The sequence below is a fragment of the Corvus brachyrhynchos genome, unplaced genomic scaffold (assembly GCF_000691975.1).
Source record: "Corvus brachyrhynchos isolate BGI_N302 unplaced genomic scaffold, ASM69197v1 scaffold5, whole genome shotgun sequence".
NCBI classification, from domain to species: Eukaryota; Metazoa; Chordata; class Aves; order Passeriformes; family Corvidae; genus Corvus; species Corvus brachyrhynchos.
The window spans coordinates 1,061,635-1,078,474 of record NW_008238321.1 but is presented as its reverse complement, the minus strand read 5'-3'; the positions used below and the strand labels follow the sequence as shown (position 1 = coordinate 1,078,474).

Genomic DNA, 16,840 nt, shown 5'->3' with positions numbered 1-16,840 from the left:
CCAAGTGTAAATCCTTGTCCACACACTGTCACCAGAAAAGTCTAAAAACTGGACAGGCACTCTATAGTCATGAAAAAAAAATGGAGTGGTACCATCAGGATTTCCTGCAAAATATGTTCACTGTAAGATTTCTCTCTACAACCTCAGGTGCACATAAAGTAATATTCTGTGCTGTTCATTGCCATTATTTTACACTGGGGCATGCTTCCCACTGGAGTTGTTCAGGATCTTTGAAAAATCAAATCTTTATTCCTAATCTTTCTAGGTCCTCTAGCAGACATAGCAGGTAAGCAGGTAAATGATGGCTGTTCTTGGTTCACTTGTAACTTTGAGAAACAAATATGAAGAAATTCTGAAGTGTAAACTTTTGAAGTAAACTCTGAGCTGGTATTATACTCTTCTTGAAATAAGATACTTGAGAATATACAAAATGCTCTCATGTCTGCTGATAACTAAAATGGGTTGCATTCGTATGTCTGACTGTTGAATAAAGATTGCAATAGGAAAAGAAACACAGAATAAATGAAGCTGGAGCCTTTCTGCCCAAACACAAACACTACAGTTTCAACATGGCCCTGCAGGGATTACAAGTGGATGTGTTTATGCTTTATCCTCTCATATTGTGTCAAGACACTATTTTCTGTGCAAATTACCTTTTTCAGTAAATCTATAAGACAGAGATGCAAATCTAATGCAATTAGATGCAGAGATGCAAATTACTAATCCCTCAGTTCTCTTTGCTTACATCAGTGAATGCTGGTTCTAACTTATAAATAAAATTCTATTCTGAACGACAAGCTGAGAATATAAAAGACCAAAAATTGAATCATCATGCATAATCCTGGCTTTACCTAGTCTGTTTCTTTCCTAGCCCAGACAGGTCCCAGAATTTCAGGAGCATGAAAAGCCATTAAAGAAATGGTAATGCAGTATTTCCAAACTTTCTAAAGCACTCACTTTTACTAGGAACAATTCTATGCTTAGAGATTTCCAAAGAAAATATGAAAGCACCAAACCAACAGAGCTTGTAAAGCTTGTAAAGCACAGCCCCCTCTCAGCTACCTTCATAAGGAACAAATGAACTGAAAACGCTGTATTTTGAAAGTTGCTCTCAGTAAGTATTATGAAATGCAATTACAGTGCATATTGGGGATCCGGTCATCCAATGCCCAAAATGGGAAAAAAAACACATAAGATGGAAGAGAAAACATTAGCAATATGTTTGGAATACAATTAACCATAATTTCAAACTGCTTTAGCATTAATTTGCAGATATAATCAAGGTTTAACACAGAGCAGAGTTGTTTTCCATTCCACATAACTATATTAACTTTACATTTCATATATTACTTTATTACTTTACATTTCAGAATAGTTTGTCTGCCTGACTGTCCATTCGAACACATGGATATTCCTAACTTGGTTATTCTTCTAATCAGAGGAATTTATTCCTCTACATAACTGCTTTTAATTTATCTAGCATTGCAAATATCCCACCCAGTTCTGGACAAACAAGTGTTCCAGTGATGACCTTGCAGTTTGTCTTAAATTTTCCTGAGAGATTCTTAAGCCAGTGCTTTCTACATATATCCATGGCTGGCACTTGGATTACAGCCCCAGTTTTATTCTAAAAATGCATCTTGCATTAACTCAGGTCCAGGCAGTGCCCACCCAGGCTTACCCATGCTGCCCAAGTAGTTGGTGAGATGGGAGCAGTAGCTCTAAACCAGCTGGATTTATATCCAGCCTCCAAACCTACACCATACACAGTCTGGAGAGGCTGCCACCTTATTTATTTAATGCATTTTAGGTCTCTTACTAACCAGGAAGCCATAAGAACACATTTTCACTAAGCACCAGAATGATGTTTAAATAAGAGAAGAAATAATTTTTCCTTAAAGATTCTCTTTGTGGGTACTTAACTTCTTTAGCTCTTTGAAATTTGATCAACTATATCCACAATAAAAAACATCTGAAACAAACACAAGACTTAGAAAACAATGCAATGACAAAGAAGGACAGTACAGCTCCTGCTTGGTCAGAAGGCTTTCTTTTGGGTTATTTAAGTAATATCTAAACAAATAAGGAAACCTCTGTGTGAAATCAGTAGAAACATGGAAACATGGTCAGCAGATCAAGACCTGCATCTCAGCAAGGTTTTACCAGCAAGCAAAGAGATCCAGCCATCCACCCCAAACACATCATTTCCCCTATTTTGAAAGGACTCCAGCTTTCAGCAAATATAGATTTCTTGTTTTTACAGATTCTGTTTGTGAACAAATCCATCATAATCCAGTATCAAATGGCCCTCTCATAATGGACCGGGGACAAAATTCACAAACTTTTATACGGAAGAAGAAAAAACTCCCTTCTTAACTGTTTCCTACCTTCATAAAGCTGCATCTATGGTTGAAGATTTACAGTTAAATAATCAAATCTATGGAATTTCTTCTAGAAATCCCATAGGAAGATTACCAAAGCCTAAGTATATACCATGTGATATACATCCCGGAGAAACACCTTTAAAAGGTAATACTGACAGTATCTGTGGTGATCTCTTTAAAATGTGCAGACTTCAAAACAACGGTGAATAGAAGTAGATTAATCCTCCTCCAGATTTAAATATATAACGGATTGACTAAATTAATGTTTAAAAAAATAAGTCATTGGCATTATCTTTAAATAAGCCTTGTTTAGTTTCCATGAGGGTATATATTTTAATGAAGAACTCATAATAATGTAGCATAAGGCATAATTAATTCTGGATTCTTCTTTTTTTTTAGTAAATAACTAGTAGAGATGCTGAATTCCATTTTTCTATTGGCTTTATTCATCTTTCATAAACCCGGATTTCCTCTCTAATGGCTTGTAAAAGCTCCACAGAGTTTTAGAAATGCATTAGCTGTCATCAGTGGTGTTAATCTACCTAGGAAGTCCTCATTTGTCTGATGGCACGTTTAACATTATGATTTTTGAAACAACAGTTACAGCTTTGTTTTATACTTTGAAGAGGAGCATCTATAAAACACAGGTGGAATATTAAACAATAATTATTTAACTGTAATTAGAAAACTATTTAAGGTGTTTATCTAACATTACTGCAAATATATTTATTTAGGAAAATCTGCTTAGTCGATAGCAAAGTTTGACTCTAAGTGTATGTAATCGAATTGTAAAATGAGTAAATCTATGTAGTGACAGACAGCTTTTACAAAAATTCTGCTTTAGAGATGCAATACAGTGAACTTTTACCCCAGGATTAGAATTGCTGTGCAAGCATATAATTCAGCTTCCCAAACTCCAAGCATCTTCACTGAGAAGTGTTTCTAGGGTATTTGCTGAGCTTATGCAAGACTCATTTAAATTCAAAGAGAAACACTAGAAAGATGAAATGAATCCCAGGTGCTCTTACACTCCAGAAATAGATGCTTTAAGACATGAACAAAGAGAATTAGTATTAGCAAGTGTACAGGAATCCTGTCTTCCCCTGGATTCCTCTTACTTAAAGGCATATTTTTATATATATTGCTACGGTAGTTCTTTACTTCTTAATTATATATAACATTATATTCCAAACTTTTGAACAAATTTTTGAAAGGAAGTTTGTTACAAAATCTGATTGTTGGTGGATGCTGCTGGCTTCCAAATCCAAACATGCCAAAAAGCCCCAGGCATCTAAAACTTCTCTATCTTCTGAGGGCTTATGAAATAGTTAAAAAGGCATAGACTCTTCCCCTCTCTCATTTTGCATGATGGGGAAAATTTTGCCAGTGATCTTGGAATATCTGCCCAAGAAACTGGGTGCTTACAATAGTCTTCACTGGGTTAAGACCATTTATGAAGTAAATACAACTACTCAGCTATGTGGGATGACTTGAAACTACCTCCTGAAACTCCTAGAACTTAAGGAAATTCAGGAAAAATAATAGTGCCTTAAGGAAAAGGAGGATGGGATCTTCTAAATTCCACTGAGCTGTGCTCCATGACTAGCTCTAATGGTTCTTCACCTCTAATCTTCAGTCCTTTTTCTCCACTGTCAACTTACAATTTTGAAATTTCTGAAATATTGTTTGTTGATTGTGACCAGATAAGAATATTGTCTCATGTGAGTCACTGTGAATTCAACTGTTCTCTGAAAGAGCATTCACTAGCTTTCCAGGTAATTTCTGTAACATCTTTTCCCCCACCTTGCATTTGGGAACTACCAACAATGAGCCTCTCCAACAGGTATAGCAAAACCATTTTCTGCCAGGAATGACAAAGTCTTTTAAAATGGCCTTGCTGTGTCTCAAGCTACCTGCTTTACAGGGCTGATCTGTTGTAGTAACACAGGTGCAACAATATTCTATATTTCAATAAGGAGAGTGCAAGAGATTGCTCAAAAATTCATCATTCCAAAGCCCAAAAGAGAAAAACAAAAAGATCTGCAATAACTGAAAGGAACAACATGGAACCTGGCTGTCAGACTGCCTGAGGCAGAAAGAAAGGCTCGGTATTACAGATAAAATATACACTATATAAAAATAAGCAGGTGAAAATGATATTATAACAAACCACATAAAAAAAAGAAAGTACCAGAGCATACCTAGTAAAGAAACCCAGCTGCAAAGCTGTATTTTCCCAGCCATAAATGAATGTTTGGAGAAAAGAACAAAATCTAGCTTAAATAAAGGAAAACTATGGGATGTATTTGAAACTGGATGGATATACAAACAGATGAAAAAAATTATCCCAGTTTTCATGAAGACTTTGTGAGACAAATCATAGAGTGCTTGCTACAAATTTCCTTATTAGGACCTGCCTAAGAATTTAATAAATATTTTACTGGAAATGGTAAGAAATGGATATCATAACTTCATTTAAGCATTTCTTTCTCATAAGAGGAAAACCCCCTTAAATAGTATGCTTTTATTTACTAGAGGGAGACTGTTGCCATAAATAAATTTTTTAAAAATTTCCTATCCATAAGCATATACAGAAAAGTGTAATTCTGTGCAAAGCTGGAATGATAAATGAAAAAAAAAGTCTTTTCGTTTTCTCTGAAACATCGTTTTAGGACTTCCCAGCAGAAGGGTGGGAAGGGCAGGAACTGGTGGCCACCTGGGACTCTTGCTAGGCCTTGGAAGCGCAGCAGAAGTCTCCAGAGCGCCCTTCCCAAACGTGTCCCTGGAAATCCACGCCAACGCCACCAGTGCTAAAGAGCGACAGTGCCGGAGCGCTGTAATTTACTGCAGCGTGAGCATTTCACAGGCACAAAAACAGCTCTGAAAGGCTACCCAGGAAGAAAAATCCATAGTGTTTTGTAAATGTATAGTATTTTGCAGTCCCCAAGCAATACTTTCCTGCCATAGTGTCTGTTGTGCATCTCAGACTCTCCATTTTTAGCTGTCACACATTTCCTCAATAAAGGTTTTTCTTCACAGAAGCGTACACTCCAAAAAAACCCTGAGCTATAACAATCATGTCACTGGTCCTACTGTTTACCATTATCTTCAAGGTTTTAGGGTTGATTTACACTGTGTTCCTCCCTATTTGACTTTAATTGTCTGCTTCAAGTTGTCAGGACATAACTATATCTTAGATTTGCATTGCATTAGGGGATCTTCTCCTTTCTCTATTGATCTTGTCTTACGGAGTAATTTAACTCAATTCTAATTTTCCTGTGCATGCGGGGTGCTCTCCATCCAAGGAAGTGAGTTATGTGTATTCAAGTGGTGCATCTTATGAATCTTGTTAAGCTTTACCGCCTTCCAGCCCGCACTGATGGAATATTTAATCACAGAAATGAGTTGGCAGATTTGATGTACAATACGGGGAAGCCTCGCGGCTGCGGCTCTGCTGGCAATTGAGAAACGGGGGAATTTGCCATTCATCAGTGCCATCCTGACAGCTTTGTATAACCTTCTGTTTTTCACTTATTTATGAAGATTAAAGGTACTTTAAATCAACAGTTTCTCTGTAAATGTATCATCTTTATTTCAGAAGTGGCCAAATTTTTCATCATTTATTAGGAGCTAAAGGAACTTCTCACACTGACTGTGAAAAAGTTGGTACAGTTTTATCATGACAGTGCTGAAGACAACAATTAAATTAAACAAGTAGAACTCTGACTGTCTTAAAACTCACATTTCTAATTTTATACTCTTCAAATATTCAATTGCTTCTTCTCTAAGGAAGGTGGTGGAAGGACCCCAAAAGTAAAGGTAAGTCACAGCGTTCTAGTCCAACATGCAAGAATTGAAGCGTTGTTTTATCAATTTCCTAACAGCTTTAGGAGATCGGCACAATTTTAACAAAATTGTTTAAAAGAAAGTTTAAATGTTCAAATGTGAGAAATATCATCCTTTAGTCAATATAAACAAAATACATTTGACATGCATTAAGAAACCCAACAAAACCCAAACATAAACCTGCCTGCATGTATAAAGAGAAAAAAAATCATAAATAAATGACATATCTTGATAGAACTTTCTGCAATGGTGTGGTGGAGTTTGTGTCATAATTCATAAAATTAAATTAATGCTCTTCTAATGGTAATTAAAGATTCTCATTAAGAAGGGCAAACACCTCCCTAGTGTTGGCAATAAAAATGCACTTGGGACTTTAGGAGGTTATACAAAAAAATCAATAACCTGCCATTTTATAATTAAAAGACAAAATAAATGTTAGGGAAAAGTCCAGTAAATTAGGAAAATTACCTTCAGGAGAGATTGAAAATATTGATTTTAATTTACAAACTATGTGAACTCTTCATGCCCTACTTCATGAGACAATTATAAGTCAGATTGTTAATTCTGCATATGTATTAGAAAATTGATTACTGTACTATGGGAATATTATTATATTTGTCATTAACACAAAGTCATTTATATAAAATGACTAATAACTCTGACTTTCTAATATATGCAGGTTCAGGGTTGGTTCACTAACTACTCAAACGAGATCAATGTTAAATTCCTGTTTTCAACATAGACATACGTCAGCAAGGAAATAAATTCTGCCTACACCAAATACTGCAATTCCATGAAGCCCAGTTAGTATTTTTATTATACTGTGCCGTTTTTACCCTAATTGGAACATTTTTATCTATCTCTGTGGAGGCAGTTTTTTAACCACAAGTATCTGTTTGTAACAGTGTCTTTTTCAACAATTTTCATCTCTTGGTGACCCTCAAACTAACAAAAGTTTTTCAGCTTTGTCCACTGGAGACTCGAATATCACCATGAGTGGAGATTCCCCAGGTTCTGCAGGCAATCTCTTGTTAACAACCTCCCTGTTAACAACCATCCATGCAAAATGTTTTTCTGATAGCTGTTTGTGGGCAGCATTCAAATTCCTGTAGAATCAACTGGGTTTCAGACTACAAATAAGTTTATTTTCAATCTCGTTGCTAAAGCACAGTTAGAAACTGGTGCTAGCCATGACTGACTCCTGGCAGACCAAACCTGATTCTCTTTAACTTCAAGTTGCAACCAGGATCAGAATCTGGTCTTGGTCAGGCGAAGATATAGATTTAAAATACAAAAACATCAAACTGAAAAACTACACATAAAATTTAAAGAAAAATGGTCACGAAAAAATTATGAATGCAGATACTCTATACCTATGTATGTCTACATACATATATGTACAAAATATATATATTTTTTCGTAAGATAAGATTTTTTTGCTGTGGTTCTTTACTAAAGAGTTCTTGGAAGAAAGTGACTGTACTGAAATACAAAATAAAATAAAATCTAACGTAAGACCAGAATATTGCAGTACGCTTCATGTTATCCTGTCTACTTTCCAATAAAAAGGTATTCATATATCTTCTATAGAACGTTTAGTATGCCCAGGTAAGGTAAAACCTTGAATCACAAATGTATAAATGACTTGTAAATAATGGGAATCACACAAAGAAACCAAGCCTCACGCCAAACACAGATTCTGTACTTTTGCATGTTTTAAAGAATAGTAAAATCAAACATGGGCAGTTGGACAATCATAGAGCAATCCTTACCTGCATAGAACTCTGGACTATAAACTGCACCAACAACTGGATTTAATTTCCAGCCTGCAGCAAACAAAAAAACAAAACAGTTAATATTGCAATTAGCGATATTAATAACAACTATTATTACTAGTACTGTTACTACTATTGTAGAGAAAATCAAGAAAGATCACTGTAATTAAGTTTTATAGGCACCTTTGATTACTGATCTTTAATATCTGAGTCTGAAATATGGAAATAAGTCATGAAACAAGGCATTCTCCAGACATGTGGTACTGGAGTAAATGGCCAGGTGAATTACTTTGGCTGAAATAAACATGGATTTACTCCTTTAAGATAAGGAATTAAGTCAGCACTAGTTCAGGTATCCCCATACCCTCTAGTACAGAGCAGATGAGTTCTTAGCCATTGTTTTGGCTCTCTGGTTACGAGCCAAAGGGGCGAGAACAGTTCATTCTCTGGACACAAACATTTCCGATAAACCTTTGTTAGCAAGGGCTATGGGGTGACCAAGTAATTGGAGCATTTTGATTCTACCCTGGCAAAAATGAAAGCACAGCCACAGAACGGAAATGTCTGTTGTGATAGGCAGGAGATGCTCTGTATGATCCAGTCAAATGCCAGGACTTTGTTCTGTGTGTTTGTACCCCCGAGTGCCTGTGCTGGCACAGGACAAGGGCAGACACACCCCAGGAGTGGCCGTGCCTGTGCTCAGAGCTGATAAACACTGAGAGCCAGCAGGGGAGAGAATCCTGCAGCCACATCCGGCAGAATTCTCGGGGGGTACAAATCAGCCACTGCCCTGCTCTTAAATAATCACTGTCCTCCCACTACTGGCATAGAACAACAGCACAGAACTCACAGATCTTCTGCACCTGTGTTCTGGCCAAACTCCCCATTACTGCTTACACTTTACACCTGATGCAGCATACCCAGGCCGGCTGCAGACACACGGGGTGTGCAAAGCATGGGTCATGTTAAAGACAACCAGGCTGGAGGAATTGGAGGGGAAGGGGCAAGGGAAGAGCATGAGAAAGTGCTGCAAACTCATTAGTGTTCTCAGCTGTGGTGCAGTGCCAGTTACTGTGGTTTGCTCAGCCACAGGTAGATCCACTCCCAGTTAACTGCAAACTCCACAGAACATCCCCCCACCCACATTCTCTTTTTCCTTAAGTGAACAATTATTTTGAACTACTGGAACTGAAAAATTAGGGCTTTTCCTAAAGCACACTCAAATCAGAGGAGTGGGGAGCACTTTTTTAAAATGGGAATAAAGAAAAAAAACCTGAGCAAAAACATGTTGTAAACTCCAGAGCTATGGTACTTAAAATAGAACTTAAAACTTCTTCTAGAATCAGAATACAATCCAGACACTGGCAACAAGGCTTTTCAAAATCACAAAGGCCAAGATTAGAGGAATTTAAATGCACACTAGGTTTATTTCTGCTTTGGCCCTATCACGTAATGCAAAAAGCACAGCAGAAAATCATAAAACATCAAGGCATCGTAAGACTGAAAAAGTGCAATGCAAAATCTCAATAACAAACAAACTATTCCTACCCTTTCAAGTTACCTCTATCTCATCCACAGTAACAATTTACAGCTAACTGTTCAGTCACAGAGGGGAGGGGGGTTTTGAAAGGCAACTCATGAATAAGTTCAGAGTTAGCAGCTTTGCATGACACCTTATCTGCAGAAGTGGCTACATTTGCTCTGTGTACCCAAAACGCAGTTAGGTAAGCTAAAATACCCAGCCAAGAAGGGCTAAAATGTTTTTCCTCCTGAAAATACCACATGAGTTTTACCTGATCCTTCAATTTTACATACTACAGGATTACATTTAGGAACATCAGATTATAACATATCTCTTAGCCAAATTTTGTGTGATAAAAAGTAATTCACATTTTGAGACTTTCGGTAAAAATCTAACCTTATATATGTTAGGGAATATTCAGTATTTCAAATTCAATATTTCCTCAGAAGACCACTGATCAACACCACCCAAAATGAAAGATTGGACAGAATTTCAGATCTGTCAGCTTTTGCTGTCAAAGCAGCTGACAGACATCTCTCAGCTTTAAGTTACACTAACAGTGCCACAATTTGTCTGAGAGAAAGAAAAAAAAATCTTGGAAGACAGAGATTGTTCTTCACAGCTGAAAGGCAGTCTCATATTTCAGCTCCTTACCACTCTCCCAGTGATGGCTGTCTCATCTAACTTTTTGAAGTCTATGGAGGAAATACTTCATTCATCGTGAAAATAACAGTAATTAAACTTAACTTTATCTTGTCAGCCAACAATGTGCTGGCCCATAGCTGTGTGGGTTAATCAAGTGTGATGGGAGTTGATGTATCCGAGCGAGCAGCTGCCAAGTAACCCTTTTGCAGCAGCTGGAGGAGGCAAATTCTCGGCTGTGAGTGTAATTTTGTGCATTTTTCTTAGTGTCACAATATTAATCTCATTCTCGAGTTGAAACTATAAAAGCTTGAAACTTAAAAACCAGCCAGGGGAAGAAAAAACCCTCTGCCTGACCCAGCTCCCCAGCCTGTGCAGTCATCCAGAGAAGCACATGTCCAGTGTGCTGAAGGGAAAGAAACGATCTTGGGGTAACAAGCTGTGGTAGAAAATGGGGCACAGCAACACAGAGAGATTATTTTTCTTCACAGACCAGAGAGGCCACCATGGCCAGAGAAAGGCTTGGGTAGGAAAGAACCCTGTGATTCCATTTCCTTCCCTCCTGTTTGCTGCCCAGGTAGGGGGGGCAGGGAGTGGGAAGGAATTTAACTGTGCTAATAGGCACTAGATGTGATTTTGAATCTATATTTAGAGCAACAGAAGGCTCAAATCCAAAGCATCACCAGTATAAACTTTAAAACATAGTTATCCTTTTACAGATCTCTGTTTCATGTTTCTCCTTTATTGCTGCAGTTCTCTGAATGTACTTGCCCATAATTCTCTGTACCCTACAACCCTTGGATGAGCATCCTGAACTGCAATATGGGCATCAGAAGAAAGTACAACTGTGAACAGGATAGGCTGGAACATCTAAAAATGTCTCAAATATTTTTGCCAACATGTAGCATCCCTGACACTGAATTTCTTTGAAAAGAGAAGGCAGTTGTACTTCCAAAGCACGAGGTGAGCCATCACAATCATCCTGACTGATAACAAACCCACGAAGCAGAGCTCTCCCAGCAACTGCTCATTTGGGGAGTCAAAAGTCACTGGAAAGCACACTTATTTCAAAGACCATTTAGGACACAAAAGCAAACCACTTATTTGAACGAAGCTATATATATTAAAAAAAAAAAACAATCAAGATTTTGTGTCTTGAAATCTACTGACTTCTGGAATCCCATTAGCAACATGAGCCCTGTTATCAAACAACCAGCTGTATTCAGGAATGAAACACAAAACAGAGTGTATCTTGTTTTTAAATTAAAATAAATATCAGTTCCTGACATTTTGATAGCATACAACATGTGCCCCAACTACCTTTTGAATACCTGCCAACAACATGCCAGTCACAACACACACTTTGAAAAATAAAGAGAGGCACTAAAACGTAAGTGGTTCTGAAGCAAACAAAAAGGCATGTGCAAACAAAATGTTTCTGGCTACCTGCATCAGAAGAGTCTTTCAAATTTTAATGTGCAGGTAGAAAAACTGGCCTTACAGTTTATTTAAAAGATGAGACCTTTACTTTAGACAACAATAATCTTCAATAAATAATCAGCTCCAGCACTGGTTAATTCCTGACAAAATGATAAAGAACGAGGCTCGCACCATGCCAGGATGACTGATAGTATAAACACTGATGAAACTAAATGAAGCACCTTACACGTCTGCACTTCATTCCTTGTTGCTTGTGATGATTATGCAAAAGGGATGTGATTGTCCTTGTGTGTTTACTTTAGGGGACTTCAGACATTAAAAAAAAAAAAAAAGTAAAAAAGATTAAAATAATCAAAAGTTATGAATTGCAACCAGAGGTCTGCTTGGTAGATACCTGGCAAAATGTGTGCATAGGAATATTCTGCATGCAACACCTTGGATGTCTGGGATCACAATAAATAAATGCTAATTCTTTATGCACTGAACAGGGTATTTCATACTCTTGGTGAGATCTAGATTGGATGGAACAGGATGGAAAATGACAAACAAAACACTTCAACTCGGAAACACTTGACAGCAGATTAAAAAATGAGAATGTATGACCCAAGAAATCCTGCAGTGCAGGGCATGCACATGGTTAATTTAGCTCTGTATTGCAACGAAATCTTATGTGATCCAGTCAAGCCTCACGTCTCTCTCTAGATTCACTGGGATGCTTTAAAACCAGTAAAAACCAAGGAGATTTTCCCAGCTGTGTAATTTGCCAAGCTTCACATTTACAAAATGAGGAAGAAAACAGTTTCTAAGAAAGCATGAGGAATTTCAGACCTTTCTTCTCCAGATCATTTTAACTGGCTCAATTATCACGTCACATGAAAACCATCCCCATGTTTTATTTTTACTGCGTCATGAAAAAGTGATGAGCCTTTCATTACAATATAAAGCCACTGAGTGCCCTGGGTTTTAGTAAAACCTCACTAATGAGACCTCAAATACAGAAAATATGATCCATTGTATTTCAAAATGGAAACTAATCTAATCTACCTTGGGAAACCTTTGTGTTTCCTAAACATTTCATCTGCTTTCTACCGGACGGGAAAACCTGAATTAAATTGAAATCAAATACCAACAACTACACAGTCTAGTAAAACTGAAAGCACAATTGCAATTAACTTCAGTTCACATGTTATTGTTTGACATGGCTGATTTAGGACCTTGTTTGAATTTGAATTTTCTGAACCAGCAAATGCACATTTAAGCACGTGATCAAACACTCCCAAAGGAAACATTTAAAAAATGTATTGTTTCCAAACCCCTCAAATAACTACAGATTATTAATGTGTAACAAATAACTATGGATCATTTATGTACAGCATTACACCAACTTAGGTTAGCATTAGAATGAATTTTATTTTTAGATAGCTTGGAATTTTGATTTTTCCATGGGAAAGGAAAAAGCTGGAAGCACCACCCAGTAACAGTCTGCCCTTCTTCTATCAAATTGTCAAAGGAGGACACAGCAAATGATCTTTGACTGGATGTGTGTTCTGGTAGTAAAAGGGTCTACAAGGAAAGACATTCTTGCTGGTCTCCCTACCGCCATCCCCCAAACCAAGTTCAATCCTCCCACTAGCTCACTCATCACTACATCAACACTGCACAGACCCCGTAGAGAACATCACTTTCCTATCAGGCCCATTGTCCTACACAAAAGCCACTGGGGTCAAACACTGGGATTCCAGTCAAAGGGATTCTTGCTCTGCCCGCCTGGCTGTGAATCAGCCAAGCTCTACTGAGATGGAATTCATGCCCAACCCCATCATGCCTTGGGACTCAGAGCCCTGGGGAATGCAGGAGATACAGAGTGAGACACCTCAGGAGCAGGTGAGGGCCGCCATTGAGCAGGACTGAGGTTTGGCTTTGGCATGCAAGGACATTCACCCAGAGCAGGGGGCCCACGCACTTACCGTTCGTGTAAGGGTTGACGGTCTTTTTATTTGTCATTACACGAGCTGTGGCATTATTTACCTAAGCACACAGAACAGGGGATTAGAAACGGTTACAGGGAGGGCCCGTGTCACTATTAAAGGCATGCATTATTACTGCTATTAGTCATGTAAAAATAAAATGCAATTTAATTTATAGAAGGCAACAGGTGCATAACAAAATCATACTATTTATAATTACATTTACTTCCATAACCATTTTAACTTACAAATCATTTCAATAAAGCAACATCATATCATTTAAACTTTAATAAAAAGACATTAAAAGCAAATTAAAAGGTACTGCATAATTTAAGACTTAAGAGCATGCTTGTATTCCATGATAACACTGATACAATAAATACTCAAAACAGAAAAAAAAAAAAAGATTATATGAAGGAACATGCAGTGGAGTAGAAAGGAAAGAGACAAGGTACAAGGAAACAAAGAAAATGTCAAAAAAGGGACAAACGAATTTTAGCAGTGTGCAACATAACCCTTTAGAAGAGAAGTACCATTGGAAAAGCAACATCTAGCATTCAACACTTGGAACAAGAGCCTTTTTCATTGCAAGAATTAACAAAATCATTCAAGCTTTAAAATCACAGCTAACAAAAGGATAAAAAGAGGGTGCATTATTTAACACAATATGGAGTTAACAATCTGAGTAAGATGTGCACGAAGTCATATCCTCAATCCAATCAGTGCCTCCCAGGCTTGCTTAAAACGTACACTCAATTACAGGCGTACCAATATATAGAAAAAAATGTAGCATCAAGAAAACTTAATACAACAAGTCAAAAAAATTCACGTGGTATATCAGCGCTAAATACGTGAAACGGCAGATGGACTTCTCCACTTACCATTCAGCACCATCGCCAGCATGGGTATGTATACAGTTACCATGGTTACTGAGAGTTTGGTGAGGGCCCTAAGCGCTACCGTCGAGGGGGGAAAATGAAAAGGCAAAATATGCAACATCTTACTCAAAAGACGACAGCATTTTCAATTGGTAATTTTTTTTTTTTTTTTTTTTTTAATCTAACAAATACGACTGAGGCAGTGTTGAAGGGGATCCAGTGGCATGGAAATGCATGGGGGGTGTTTTTTGGAGGTGGGGATGGCTCAGGCCACCCAGCCAAAAGAGCCTCATGGCTTCGTTAAAATTAAATGTGAAAATTGCTCGGTCTCTAGTCTGGCTTTGTTTCTTGTACATCTTTTGGATGCTTCTTACCCAATCTGAATTTTTTGAAAGCCACTGTGGATCCCACATCAACCCTGCAGCAAAAAAAAAGAAAAAAAAAAAAAAGGAAAAAGAGAAAGAAAACAAACAAAAAAAAGAAAATAACAACCTTTTGTTTGTTTTTGTTTTGTCTGTCACACTTTTTTTTTGTTGTTGTTCTCAATTTTTTAATTTTTTTTTTCTTTTTTGTTGGCTGGTTTTTGGAATCTACTGCACCCATTGATTTACAAAACATCCAAAATAATAACTTCAAAATATTAAAGCTTTCTTTTTTTTTTTCCAAATTCTGTCATCCACCTTTCAGCAATAATGATAATAATAATAATAATAATTACAAAAGAAATAATAATAAAAAACCCAAGTAAGGCCAGATTCTCTCTCTTTATATATAAATATATATATAAACAATGGGAAGGGGAAAGGGGAGCACACAGAAGACACCAATGATGCATCTGAAACAACAAATGAGAGTGAAGCAGACATTTATAAAAAAGATGAAAAGGAAAATATTTTGAACATGCACCTCGATTTTACGGCCCTCTACCACGGTGCCGTGTAATTTCTCCCTCGCCCTGTCCGCATCAGCACTATTTTCGAAAGTTACGAAACCAAATCCCTGCATGCAGGAGGGAGAAGGGGGGAAAACAACATGCACATTATTATTTCAGTCAATGACCACTTGTTTGCTTATGTTCTCTCTCTTTAATTTAATATTTTCTTGTCCTTGCTTCATTTCTGTAACATGCAAATTAGAAAAATTATAATTGTATTGAGATGTGCAATAAATAAGCAACAAATGTGAACAAATTTTTTTTTTTCTGTCATCAGTTAGATAATACCCTCTGAGAAAGTCAAAGAATGATACCAAAAATACCTTTCTACATGTCACTACAGAGGAAAATAAATCTAACAATAAGAAAATGAAATTAAAATAAATTACAGTGTCTTCACATAGAAAAAAATGAACTAATGAGAAAAGAAAATGAACCACATTTTAATGACATGCAGATATCTCAACAAAATAAAAAACATGTGCACAAAATTCAACACTGAATGTCAATATACTCTAAACATTGCCTACTTATTCATGCTGTTGTGATCATAAGAAACACTGTTCCCATGCAACACTAGGGTAACTTAAACTTTTGTCAAACTATACAGCCTTTACTTATTTTTTTATAAAAGGAAAAAAGAAAAAAAAAAAAAAAAGAAAACCACCAACAAAACAAAAGTACTTTCAGAACAAAGTATAAACTTTCTTGTATTAACAGATCAAAGAAAATTACATGATGTGAATAGAAAAAGAAACTCTGATAAAAGAAGAAAAATGCAAACGTTTTAAATAAGTTTAACTGCTTCATTTACTTGTTCTGCATATTATTTTCTACATATAGAACATGCAACTGGTAAACCTCCAGAATCCCACCTTAGTGGGACAAATCTGAAATTCTGCTTATGACAAACGCCCTTCTTTGTAATACTAGGCTAAAACAAACATTTCAAATCCTACTAAAATTCATTTTATGTGCTAAGTTAAATTAAACACTGTTTAAAATGGCAAATATTTTGGGAAAATCTGACCACGAAGAACATTTTAGAAACATACACCAACCCTTTGAAGTAATTCTTGCATTAGCACTACAATGCCTTTGCATGCCTCCCAAAGTTATCCGAACAAATGCTGCTCTACATCCCTGCGCTTTCACACCCAGAACCATTTGCAAGTTGCACGTGGTGCTTTGTACACAGCCGGTGCTCACAGAGTTTAAGTGCTACTAAAACCGGTTTTTTAAATTTCTATTTTAGTCTGAAGTCCGTTCTGCTGCTGAGCAGTCAGCTATGCACCACAGCTCCCCATCTCCCTTTGCTAAGTTTTGTCAGTGTTCACCCAGTTCCTCTCTGCAGTGCTACCTGTTATGCAAAATGACTGATTTAAAAAAAAAAAAAGGGGGGGGGGAAGAAAAAAAAAAAGGGGAGGACGTTTTAACAACCCATACACCAAA

The 16,840-nt window shown here is 37.0% G+C and overlaps 1 protein-coding gene across 32 annotated transcripts in view; it reads right to left on the bottom strand.

Moving 5' to 3' along the window:
* The window catches only part of RBFOX1 (RNA binding protein, fox-1 homolog 1), a 1,116,883-nt gene that overhangs the window by 70,150 nt on the left and 1,029,893 nt on the right, over positions 1-16,840 (bottom strand). For 30 of the 32 annotated variants that reach the window (XM_017733908.1, XM_017733905.1, XM_017733909.1 and 27 more), the window contains 3 exons: positions 15,361-15,453; positions 13,577-13,637; positions 8,003-8,056 (listed from right to left, as the gene is read on the bottom strand). In XM_017733908.1, coding sequence (XP_017589397.1) covers positions 8,003-8,056; positions 13,577-13,637; positions 15,361-15,453 — 208 coding nt within the window. The remainder of the gene's footprint in view (positions 1-8,002; positions 8,057-13,576; positions 13,638-15,360; positions 15,454-16,840) is intronic. The other 2 variants (XM_017733912.1, XM_017733907.1) reach the window with 1 other exon arrangement.